Below are 13,132 nucleotides of genomic sequence, written 5' to 3' on the forward strand. Positions count from 1 at the left end.
TCTTCCGCATTACCTTCTTCCTTTTTTTTCCCAGATTTCAAAGTCAAGGACACGGTCTGTGTCACCTGGATGCCGTCTGTGGCATCTGTACTTCAGACTGAGCCGTTTATATCTACGTAGGGAGCTCCTCGCCTACAGAGATCAGCATGTTGCACCACCATGTTTCTACGGTAGCCCAGAACGGACAAACCAAACACTGCTGACAGACTGGGACATTTGAGTTTTCACTTTGACCACAGTAATTAGCAGCCCCTTTCGTGATAAGCAGCATCAGAAAAACACATGTTTTCTAACATAAAACTACTTTTTTTCTGTGTTTTTAACAGTTTGAATAAGCTGGTCTGTGAGACCTCTGCTGATAATTCAGCTCCCAGTAAAAAAACTCATCAGTCATTAAAACTGAAGGATTTCTAACCGGGAGAAACTGACTGCTATGGCAGCAGTGCTCCGTCATTTTTGTTATTGTTTCGACTGATAAAAAAAAAATGACATATTGTACGTTTAACAAAAACACTGTAAGTTCAAACAACGCCCCGTGACTGTAAACAGGTGAATAGGCAGGTTTCCATTAACCCTCAAACTGCGCAAATTGAAACTGCGAATATAAAAAAGGGAAAATTTGAGAAAACTCCCATTTATCACAACATTTTTTTTAGTCTTTTCTAGGTCACATGATGCTGTGTCTCTGTGCTTGTCAGTAGGAACTGGCTCCCATGATGCAGCAGGAGCTACAAGAGCTGTTATTGCATCCCATAACTCTGAGAAAGTTGAACGGATCATCTGAAGTTTTGAATCCACAATTCCTCCGTGAAATCGTGGATCATCAGCTCCCAGAAATCCCTCATACCATAAATATCACTTAAGTTTAAATCTGTAATGGAAACCCGCCTAATGAGAACTGACCTAAGATAAAAATGTGTTTAATGCCTTGTGAACTTACTATGTGCATTATATAGAAGTTTTCTTCAAGTCACAGATCACTTTTATGATTCATACAGTAATATTTCTTCTTGTGACGTAGACGATTGAGGAGATTCAGCACATCTCTAACTGCGTCACCACGCTCTGCAGTTTATCCACCAGCTCTGCAGAAGACAGACAGTCACAGTATTACTATTATTAGTAGTAGTAGCAGTAGTATTAATATTATTATCAGAGATGCTTTTGAGTATATTCTTCACAATTTAACAAATTATTTTTTAAAAAATCATTTATTTTTCTGTAACTTTAAATTGACGATGATCCCCTGTGACAGAAAAAGGGAAAAAGTGTTTACTTTCGCGTCTACACTCACAGAAATAAAGGTGCTAATAGGAACACACATTGTTCTTCAGCTTGTTCCTGCAGGTAGACACTTTTTGGTTCCCCAAAATATCTATAAAAAATGTCTATATCTATAAAAAATGGTTCTTCACGATGAGCCCTACTGAAACCTTTGTTTCTAAGAGTGTAGGAGACGTGTGAAGAACCGAGTATTTGAGCTCACAATAGAGCGTAGAAACTCTTTTTAGCTTGAACTCTATTCTTCGACTACAAAATCACGTTTTTCACCCCCATAAACGCCAGCTGTCGACATGAAGACTCAAAGCTGAAACTTGTTTGCTCGCTCGGAGCGTCTAAATGTGCCTGAAGGCTTCGGTGTTTTAGGTTGTGACTGTACGTTACCTCCTGCAGACGGTCTCTGGAAACTGTCGTAGGCCCGACATTCGTCGATCACACGCACCAGTCGTTCAGGACAGTCGCTGTCGGCGAGCATCGGCTCCTTGTATTTCTCTTTGCACACTTTCTGATAAACTTCCTGATTTGACAAACCTGGAGGAAAAATGAGAACACATTAAGAACAAACAGCAAACATTAGAGGAAAAATGTTGTATGTTTCTGAAAACATTTATGTTGCATTTGGGCAGGTACACACCTTCAAAAGGTCTTTTGCCAGTTGCAACTTCCCACAGCACGATTCCAAAGCTGAAAGACGACATTTCAAAGTTTGTGAGAATAATAATAATAATTATTATTATTATTATTATTATTATAGTAGTTCACCTCCACTCAAAACAATGTTTCCGTTGATGTTGTTTCACTGTGTTTTTTGTCTTAAAAAATTTGTTTTGGGATGTTTCTTTCCCCACATTTTTTCCTATTATTTCATAATTTAGGGGTTCAATTTTTTTATTTATTATTTTGAGTTTTTATCTGTGTTTGTTTTTTTTTCCTTCTAAATAAACCTTAATTTAATTAACCTTAATAAATGGTGAGCTCCTACAAAGTAATCCCACATAATGAAATAATATTTAACCCTTTGAAACCTAGGCCGAATGGTTTGATATCTTTCAAAATCATGAAGAGAGGCGATGAGGAACTTAACAAGACATGGCACAAAAATTAGTTAAAAAAAAAAAAAAACGTCTCGTGACATTTCTTGCCTCGTTTGTCACTGCCTTTTTTCCCCCCGTGCTGTTTCAAAGAAATCAAACCAATTTTCTCAAGCGATCTTAATGCAGATGCTGGTCCAGGTTGGAAAGGGTTAAAAAGCCAGGTTTTGGTTGGTGTCTGACCTGTAAATCTCGCTCTCTTTGCTGTAGCTGCGGTTGATGTCTTTGAGCATCTCGGGAGACGTGTAACACAGCGGCCTGATGTCCTTCTCTTTGTCCTTCTTCGGCTTTCTCAGAGACGTCTCCGTCTTTGCCAGCTCGAAACCTCCCAGCTAAAAACAAAGTTATTCATTACACACACAAACACACACACACACTAACATATTAAATCTCCCTATTTATCAGCAGTCCCAGCATGCACTGTGTTGTGACTGTCAAAAAAAATCTAAATAATTCAATACAAACACTTGAATAAGTGAAAAGTATGGAGGCCTGAAACTGACAAAATAAAAAAAATTAAATAAATGTGTCAATACATAAATGACAATATCCATTTAATTTCCCATTTAATTGATCAATTTATTCACTTTCATATTTGTTTGCTTATTTATTTATGTGTTTTTTTTCCACTTTGTTTAGGCGAAAAGTTGGCACCCCCAATGAACATAGGCCAGCCCCTATTTGCATAACGAGGTGGAAATTCACGTGGAAAAGAGGAGGTAAATAAATTTGAGGAAATTAATGGAGGTGGTGGCAAATAGAGAAAATAATACATAAATAAATGCATAAACAATTGCACAAATAAATAAATTAAATTAAAATAAATAATAAATAATAATAAAAATGTGTAAAATGGAAAAATAAATAGGAATTAAATCAACAGGGGAATTTATTTACAAAGTGGAAAATAATAAATAAATGAATAAGCAAATAAATATCAGAATGAATAAATTGATAAATAAAATGGAAAATCAAATGGGAAATTCAATAAATAGTGGGGTTTATATGCAAAGTGGAAAATAAATAGATAAGCAAATACATATGAAAATTAATAAATTGTATATTTAAAAAGAAAATTAAATGGGAATGAATTGAATAAACTGATCAATAAAATGGAAACTTTTATTAAATTAAATGGGGAAATTAAATCAATATTGTAGCATTTAGCATTTTCATTTATTTATTGACACATTTTGTCAGTTTCAGTCCTCCATACATATGCTCCTTTGTGATTTTGCAGCTCCACTTTGATTTTAAAATATGTATGTCGAACAGCCAATGGGACGTCATACACTACATGACCTACACTACCATCTACTGGTCAAATAACGTAGTCTTTACGTGTCAAACTAAACTATATAACAGTACAAAATAAACACATTTGCTAAGTGGCGCCTACACGCTGCTCTCCGTACCTTCACTGTGTCGCCTTCAGTCACCAGGAATTTGCTGCTGTTGATGCATCCGTGAACTTTAGACTTTTCCTCCGTCTGGTGCAGCCTAACAGACGACATCACGGGGAAAAAAGCCCAGACACAATTCAATTATTCATTTTATATTTATCTTCAACCAAAAAGTGTTGGGATGTAACTAAGTACATTTAGTCAAGTACTCAAGTATGATTTTGATTTTGTTGTTGCACCTGAATATTTACCACATCTCAGAGGGAAAAGTTGTACTTTTACTGCACTACACTTACACTTGATCACTTGATTAGATACTTTGCAGATTCTGATTATTAAGGCAAAATATAAATCAACATCCCTGATTCCACAAAAGTTTGGATGTTGTATAAAATGTAAATAAAAACAGAATGCAATGATTTGCATTTTTAACCTATATTCAACTGAATACAGGCCAAAAAAATAAAAATAAATAATACAGAAATAAATACATAAATAATTCCACAAATAAATACATTAATTAATTAAAAAATGAATAAATAAATATGAAAAATTGAAAATAAAATGGGGAAATGTATAAGCTAATACTGAAATAAATAAGCAAATAAATGAATAAGCAATTAAATATAAAAATGAATAAATTGATGAATAAAATGGACAATTAATGGTTTCAGTACTCCATATCTTCCACCACTGCCTGCACATAACAAAATCCTGCAAAATCTTATTTCCGTGTTGTGTTTTTTCCAGCATCGTACGATAATGAATGAGTGCAGCGGACTGACCGGTAGAGTCCTCGAGCTGCGTCCCGACACATACGAGCTTTCGTGATCCAGGACAGCCTACTACCAGATTTGTCCAGAACCTGACGGAGACTTCCCTTCTCACAGTACTCCATGATGACGAGGAACTCCGGGTTGGGTCCTGCAGGCAGTCACAGGGACAAATCCCGTTACTGTCATGTCAAAGGTGCAACGACCTGTCCTCTGTGTCCTGCAGTCCACTCACCGTCCTCGTGCTGGACAGAGATGCCAAACATGCGCAGGATGTTGGGCGACTCAAACCGCTTCATGGTTTCAACCTCCTTTTCGAAAATTCCTCGGACCTCCCTGCATACGGAGACAGTGAATATCAGAGTTTCACACAGACGGATACACAAGGAAAACGGCACGTCCTTCACAGCGGGGACACTCAGCCTGCCCCCATACACGTTTCTTTTAGGATTTTAGGAAGTGTCTTTGTTATGATTTTTGGACATTTCTAGGAATTTAAGGACATCTCTCGGATTTTAGTATGTTTCGAGGATGTTTCGGCGATTTCAGGACATTTTGTAGGATTTTAGGACGTTTCTTGGATTTGAGGACATTTCTGGGATTAAAGGACAATTTCTAGGATTTTGGGGAGTTTCTCAGATTTTAGTACATTTCGAGGATTTCAGGTCTTTTTTTGGAATTTTAGGATTTTTCTTATTTTTTAGGACATTTCCAGGATTTTAGGACATTGGTGTCTTATCTAGGATCTCTGTGGGGGTGTGGGGGATCCTCCTCTGGCTCCTTTTTTGATCAACTAGCTCTATTTTGATGCTGATTTATGTCTCTGACACCTTATGGAGACTAAAAGGACAAAAACAATTCAGTGTCAATCACTATTTTTATTATGAATTAGAAAATGGTTGGGGGCAACCAGGGGCCCTATCAGGGGCCAGATTTGGATTTCAGTAATGAAAACACAATCATTCTTATTTTCAGGTGATTATACACTAAAAAACATATTTATGATACAAAATTGTTGTAATATATCCCCTTAAAACCTTCACACTGGAGGTTTAATCGTATTGCAGCCAGAGGCGATGATGGTAATAGAAATACAGTCACATTAATGTTATTCTCCAATCAAAAATGACGATGTTTCTGTATTTTAAGTCAGAACTGAATGCAGCACAGACCTTGGGTTGGTGTTCAAAGGGTCAATGTATCTCTTGATGGCCACTGGAAATTTTCGGTACAGTCCCTTGTAGACCTCTGAGGTGCCTGTTACCATGAAGGGCTCCTTGGAGCCTCCGTAGTCCAGCTCTTCTGGTTTGATCATTCGGATGTCTTCATCACTGGCTCTGGGCTTGTTAACTGTAAAAACATGAGATCGCTAGTTAGCTTTGCTTTGATTATGATGAGTAACATTCATGTGACTGATCAAAATGTCCTTAAAACTGGCTGTTTTTTTGGCCACTCGGGGGCAGCAGAGAGAGGAGGTGCATATATCGTCACCTTAAAGGTGGTTATGTTGTTATCAAACAGTTTGTTTCCAGATCCACAAGTTACACAGCAGCAGAGGAGCAACAGGAGTATTATAATAATCTCTCTCCTTTTTACCCAAGAAGTGTCCTTAAATCCTAGACTCATCCTAAAATTCAAAAATGTCCTAAAATCCTAGAAATATTCTAAAATCCTAAAACATCCCAAAATCTGAGAAACATCCTAAAATCCCAGAAAGGTCCTAAAATCTTAGAATGTCCTGAAATCCTAAAAATGTCTTAAGGTAATTTCTATGATTTTAGGATGTTTCTCAGATTTTAATTCCTAGTAACGCCCTAAAATCCTAAAAATGGCCTACAATCTGAGAAATGTCCTTAAATCCTAAAAAGGTCCTTAGATACGAGAAAAGTTCTCAAATTGTTAAAGTGTCTTAAAATCTGAGAAATGCCCTAAAATACGAAAAACTTCCTAAAATATGAGAAATGTCCATAAATCCTAGAAAGGTCCTAACATCTAAAAAAAAATACCCCAAAATCTTAAAAAAACCCTTAAATCTAAGAAACGTCTTGAAGTCCTAGAAATGTCCTAAAATCCTAAAAATGCCCCAAAATCCTAAAAATGTCCTAAAATCATTAAAATGTCCTAAAATTGTAAAAATGTCCTAGAATACTTAAAATGCCACAAAATCCTAAAAATGTCCTAAAATCCTAAAAATACCCCAAAATCCTTAAAATGTCCTAAAATCCTTAAGTGGCCCCCGAGCAAAGCTAGCAGAGTTTGGCTTTTTGAGGTCGGTGTTACTGGCGGTCGAGTGTTTACAGACGTGATAAATCTCTTTTTAAATTCTATTTATTTATTTCAGATAATTCGAGCGTCAAACATGGTTTGTGAGACAAAGACTGAGAGACGAAACATGGACAGAAGCACTTTCTCCCAGAATCCTCCTGACAAATGTTGAAGTGTTTCGGTTTACTCACTGATCGCCACGATCTTTTCCACGTTGTTTTTGACAAATTCAAATTCTTTAATCATGGCCTCCATCTTCTCCTGCTGCTCCTTCTGGAACTCCTCGAGCACTGAGGGACAGACAAACGGCGATTAACCCTTTGAAACCTGGATCAAGATCCCTTTTTCTCATGCTGCATTCAGACGCCTCTCACAACTATTTAACCCTTTGAAACATGCACAAATTGTTTGGGTGTTTTTAAATGGGAGAAAATAGCAATGACCAACTTGGCAATTAATGTCCCTCAGGTTGCAAGAAATTAGTAAACAAGAAAATTATCTTAAAGCTATTTTCAAAGAAGATGGGAGGATGATTGGATAATAATCCTCAAATAATTGAAAAAAAATCTAGAAAATGATATTAATATTAATAATCTTAGCATTATGTTACAGGAAAAACAATAAATGAATATTAATAATAATAAGCACAAAGTATTTCCCAGATAAAAAGATTTACAAAATAAAAATATCAGTCTTCCCCTGCGCACCTTATGACATTACCAAAATTAACAACATCGAGAACGTTAGAACGCAAATATTAAACAGCACTGAGTACATGAACAGATGAGGCTGTAAGTTTTAAAATACAAATCCATAAACAAATAAGTAAAATGTAGATATGAGAATTAAACTCATATAAGATAATAAAGATTTAATAGTAACAGAAAATCTGGAAATCTGAGAAACATCCTAAAATCCACAAAAAGTAACAACACCAAATAATATAATATAATATAAAACAAACCGATTTATTTTTTAAATGTTAAGTGCTTTTTGAAGCCCTTTTTAAACTTTTGAACTTTTGTTTGTTTTTGCTTTTTAGGTAACTTTCTTATAACTTTTGAAAAATTTATTTTGTTTTTTGCAAATTTTTGAGCCAAAGAAGTTAAACAAATGTATTAGTGCACAGTATTTTAAAACTCTCAAAAATCCCAAAATTGGCATATGTCCTAAAATCTGAGAAATGCCCTAAAACGCTAAAAAAAATCCTAGAAAGGTCCTAAATTTAAAAAAAAAAAAAAAAAAAGAAAAACCAACAAACAAAAATAACATATGGTATACTTTAATATAATAACTTAAACGAATACATATTTATTTCTATGTATTTTTATGTTTTTTAAAGGCTTTGTTTGTTTTTTCTAGTTTTTAAGTAATTCTTCTGTGACTTTTTTTATCTTTTAACTAACTTCTAACTTTTTTTCACATTTTTGAGTCATGTCTTGTTAAATTGCTCATGACCATCTTCCCATGTTTCTGAAAGAAATGTAACCAATTTATTAGTACACGTTTATTAGTACACAGTATTTTTTAACCTTTAACCTGCGCTACTACACAGTTTTATTTTTGCAGATTAATCGTCTAAAAAAATGTGCAGATCATTTATCCGGATGCTCCTGATGTTTATTCCTCAAACACACTTTAACACTTTTAAATATTAAAAGTAAAAATGTTGAATTTTAAGCTCGTGCAGATCGACTGAGCCGACTCCTATTATCACCTTTACACTCACATCTCTGCAGCTCGGCGTCGTCCTCCCTCCCGTCCACCTCGTCCTGTCTGGAGTCCGGATCAAACACCCTCAGGTTCCGCTGCTCCACCTGCAGACCGACCGACAGCACCTGGAAGGCGTCCGTCAGCCGCTGGTTCACGCTTTTGAACTCGTCCTCGTGGCTGCCGGACTTCAGGACCTGCTTCACCCAGTTGGCCGTGGTGTAGGTCTCGATGAGCTTCTGCGCCGCGTCTAGGGTGATGGACAGCTCCCTCAGAGGTCTCTCCACGTCCTCGGGGATCTGTCCCCGTCCCCCCTGTTTGATGGACCTCACCATCTGCTCCAGGGCTCTGACCCGGTCACACACGTGGCGGCAGCGCTTCTTATTGGCCTTCACTCGCTCGGCCAGCGCGTAGATCTGTGAGGCGATGGATATGATGGGATCTATGGCGTCCATGATCAGCTGGACAGAAAGACAAAGACAAAAATCAGAAATTAATTCAAGTTTCAGTCAGAGCGCTGCTGGAATGTAACTAAGTACATTTACTCAAGTACTGCAGAGAGAGTGGAGGGGAGACCGTCGAAGACACCGCCGGAAAATTAGAGTGGAGTGGATACTGAGCGGACACCGGCGGAGACACCAATGGAGAAACTGGCTGATAATGAGAGTGGAACGGACACCAGCGGAGACACAGGCGGAGACACCAGCAGATACGCTGGCGGTGACACCAACGGAGACACCGGCAGAAAATGAGAGCGGAGCAAATACTGGCGGAGTGGACACCGGCGGAGACACAGGCGGAGACACCAGCAGAGAATGAGAGTGGAGTGGACACCAGCGGAGACACTGGCCGAGACACTGGCGGGGACACCGCCAGGAAACTTGGACTATACTATACTGTGACTTTTTCATGATCTAATTTATTGCCCATTATATTGATGTTTCTATGAATTATTTTGGACAAAATATTGGTGTTTTAATGATTTTTTTACAGCATATGATACTGACATTTAAAAATAATTGATGGTGTACTATACTGTGACATTTTCAGGATTTTTTTAAGCCACAATTTTGTGATGTTTTCATGAATTTCTATGACAGCATTTAATATAAAGTTTCAATTAATTTTTGTGCCATTTTCACAATTTATTTTAGGGCACACTTAAGTCACATTTTCATGAATTAAAAAAAAATCTATACCGTGACATTTTTACTTTTTCTTTCTTTTGACGTCATATTATTCTAAAGCATTTTAATGATTTTTTTTGACGGTGTACTATAGTGTGATATTTTCATGAGTTATGTTATGGTTCACTATATTGTGACATTGTCAGGATTTTTTTATTTTTTATTTTTAACAAAATACTATTAGGATTGAATTTTTTGTGAGCAGTCCTTGATTTAATTTCTTTTAGATGTAAAAAAAAACTGTCTCTTTGAATCTCAGCTGCAGGTTTGTTATTGATCTGCGCTGACAGGAACGTGATTAAGGAGACTTTTGGGGCTCTCAGGTGAGCTCAGCTGATTGTTTTTTATGTGCAGAGCAGATTTCCCAGAGGAGCTTCCTGTGACGCTGATGAAGCTTTCAGGTGAGCGATGAGACAGTTTGTCAATTATTCAGATTCAGACTGAAATCAATTTGTACCTGACGACATTCAGGAGAATCCTCTACAACACCGGAAATCAGCCCGCTGTGTTTGAGGGCCTTAAAAGAAGAAGGTAGATTTCTCAGTTTTTAAACGTTTAAAAAACAAAATTACATGACAGGAGGGCGGGAGCCAGCCGCTTACAGCAGACTGGGATTTTAGGACATTTTTAGAATTTTAGGACATTTTTAGGATTGTGGTTCTAAGATTTTATAGACACATCAAGGAGTTTAAGACAACACTACAGTTAAGGAAGTTGCTATTATTTTGGGAAATTTCCGTGTAGTTTTTACAAATTCTGTCAATTTTTTTTCTTTAGCTGCTAATTGCCTTTTTCCTGTGTTTTTGAAATAGATCGAGCCGATTTGCTCAGGTTTCAAAGGGTTAAACCAGGGCCGGCTCTACCCAATTTGGTGCCCTAGGCGCCCTAACCCTAACCAGCACCTCCACACCCAATACCGACACATCACGTGCTCACACATAATTTAGGAACATGTCACGGTTTATTTAGGCATAGAAAATTATTATTTTATTATTATTTTCCCTTGAGGCCAAGGGGGACTGGCGGCGTGGCGGCGCCCCTCCAGCAGGTGGTGCCCTATCGCCTATGCCGAGAGCCGGCCCTGGGTTAAAGTCATAGATTGTGAGCATGTTTTGATTTCTCGTTTGTCGCAAATACTTCAGATTAGTTTTACTTCGGTTTTCTGGCAGGTAAATAACTTGCTCTCTCCCTCTGCGTGTTGAATCTTTGGTATGAGCGGCTGAATTCCTCAGACAGGTGAGGACATGAGCAGGTATTCATGATGCCTCAGGGTTAAAACCCACTTTTGTCACTGTGTGGCTTTAAATTAGTTTCACCCATCAGATCAGGGCTGGGTTAACGTGGGAAACTCCAACAAAACTGCAAACCAACACCTTAAACACACCTGCAGAGAAAAGTGCTCCTGATCTGGAGGTCACACTGAGAGCCGCGTGCTCAGGTTCAACTGTCCAAACACCAGAAACATAAAGATTATTTACCTGCGAGCGGTCGGCCGTGTTAGTTCTCCGTCTCTGCTGTGAATGAGTGCAGGCTGCAAATGAAACTGGCTTTGTGAAGATCAGCTCCTCCTCCTGCTGCGTCTGACTTCCTGCCCTCTCTGAGGAAGTAGATCAGGTCCTCCCCCACTCTGAGTGTTGATCACGCTCCTGCGACACACCCAGCAGTAACTTACATTATCCTCGAAGCAGAAGCATAACTCACCGCACAGCCCGTAAAACATGGAGGCGTCCTGACCGGCTGCTGTACTGATGACTGAGGTGTATTATGCTCTGTTTTTTTTATGGGTCTTATCTTGAGGTCAGAGGTCTCGGGATGATTAAGTCTCAGAGTCAGATGAGTAGAAAATTGATACTAGGCTTACATGACATGGACTGTGGCCCTTGGGGGTTATTTTTGTGATTAAAATACAATAGGTGAGGAATGTCCACTGATGAATGTGTAGATGCTTGTACCTATATAAGAGACATGCATGAGCTGTAAGGGAGAGATTCACATTGGTCCCGAATCTTCTCCCAGACAGACCATGGCGCCTGGTGGATGCTGAACTTTGTTGTAATAAATTAATTCTTATGCAACCAAGTCGGTGTCAGCGGCGGTTCCTTCATCAACTACACATCATTGATACTTAAGAAACGACGACATGACCTTCAGGACTCACCGTCGAACAACGGCATGACCTTCAGGACTCACCGTCGAACCACTGAGACCATGAAACGCTGAGAATTTTTATTTCTCTTACCTTTTAAAATGACATTTTATTTCCTTTTCTTTATGGTTTTATTGCTTATGTTGTTGGCGGTCTATATGAGTTATTCTTTAGGCGTGCATGCTGAACAGCTTCATGTTTTTATCCAAAGCTTTTTGATATACAAACTCTGTTTTGTGTCTTTTTATGCACCAAGACGCTAAAGTCCTGAAATCCTAGAAAAATCCTAAAATAATTGTAATGTCTAAAAATCCCAGACATGTCCCAACATTGTAGAAATGTCCCAAAATCTGAGAAATGTTCTGTAGTCCTAGAAATGTCCTAAAACACCATAAAAATCCGAAAATCATAGAAACAACCTAAAACCCTAGAAACGTCCTAAATCATAGAAACATCCTAAAATGCTGAAAAAGTCCTAAAGGCTGAGAACGTGTTTCTCCTGCCAAGTTGCTCATCAGCCATGCTTTTAAATGAAATCAAACCAGTTTGCTCAGGTTTCGAGGGATTAATTTCATGTGAAAGGCCGAAAACTGATGTCTGTTTCAAAGGTTTCAAAAGGTTAATGTACAGCAATGCATCATGGTCCACGAGATCATCACCAGATGTACTGTGGCTGTTCTGTGAGGACCACGAGTCTCTGAAAAGTAAAATAACATGTCTAATCAGTGTGTTTTCATAAGTGTGTAATTACCTAAAAATAAAAGCCGTTGTGTTTTTGTTACTGAGCCGTTCATTTCCTGCAGAGATCACCATGCTGCACCACCATGTTTCTACAGTAGCCCAGAAAGGACAAACCAAACTTTTAAATTACAGCCGCTCTGTGATGAGCCAGAGTCAGAAAAATACCATTTATTATCATTATTATTATTTATTTTTCAAGCATGAAACGTCTTAATTTGGTGTTTTTCCTTGTTTAAATCAGCTGGTCTGGTTGTTTTGGAGAGGAAGAGACCTCTGTGAATAATTCAGCTCCCACAAAAAAAACCTTCCTGAATGTTTGGATCGTCAGTTATCACATGACGTTCCTTTTTAAAAAAAAAAAAAAAAAAAACTGCCTACCCCAGCTTTAACGGACGCATCCAGCTGTTTCAGGTAAACAAGACTGTAAACAAAGTTTGTTTTTTTTCTGGGCTGGATGGACCCGCTTCATAAAAACAGTAATCTTTATCATGTTCAACAAAGGCTGCAAATAAACTAATAAACTTTACAGTCAGTA

The 13,132-nt window shown here is 37.9% G+C and overlaps 1 protein-coding gene across 1 annotated transcript; it reads right to left on the reverse strand.

The window, feature by feature from the left end:
- Positions 1-854: 854 nt before the first annotated feature.
- Positions 855-11,273, reverse strand: LOC121950492 (mixed lineage kinase domain-like protein). Its single transcript, XM_042496508.1, has 11 exons — positions 11,189-11,273; positions 8,543-8,984; positions 7,005-7,103; positions 5,721-5,898; positions 4,784-4,884; positions 4,561-4,699; positions 3,788-3,872; positions 2,556-2,704; positions 1,916-1,965; positions 1,666-1,812; positions 855-1,085 (listed from the first exon to the last, which is right to left on the reverse strand). Exons 2-11 carry the CDS (start codon positions 8,976-8,978, stop codon positions 1,036-1,038), a joined length of 1,434 nt encoding a protein of 477 aa, XP_042352442.1. The 5' UTR covers positions 8,979-8,984; positions 11,189-11,273; the 3' UTR covers positions 855-1,035.
- Positions 11,274-13,132: the final 1,859 nt, after the last annotated feature.

The sequence above is a fragment of the Plectropomus leopardus genome, chromosome 11 (assembly GCF_008729295.1).
Source record: "Plectropomus leopardus isolate mb chromosome 11, YSFRI_Pleo_2.0, whole genome shotgun sequence".
Taxonomy (NCBI): Eukaryota; Metazoa; Chordata; class Actinopteri; order Perciformes; family Serranidae; genus Plectropomus; species Plectropomus leopardus.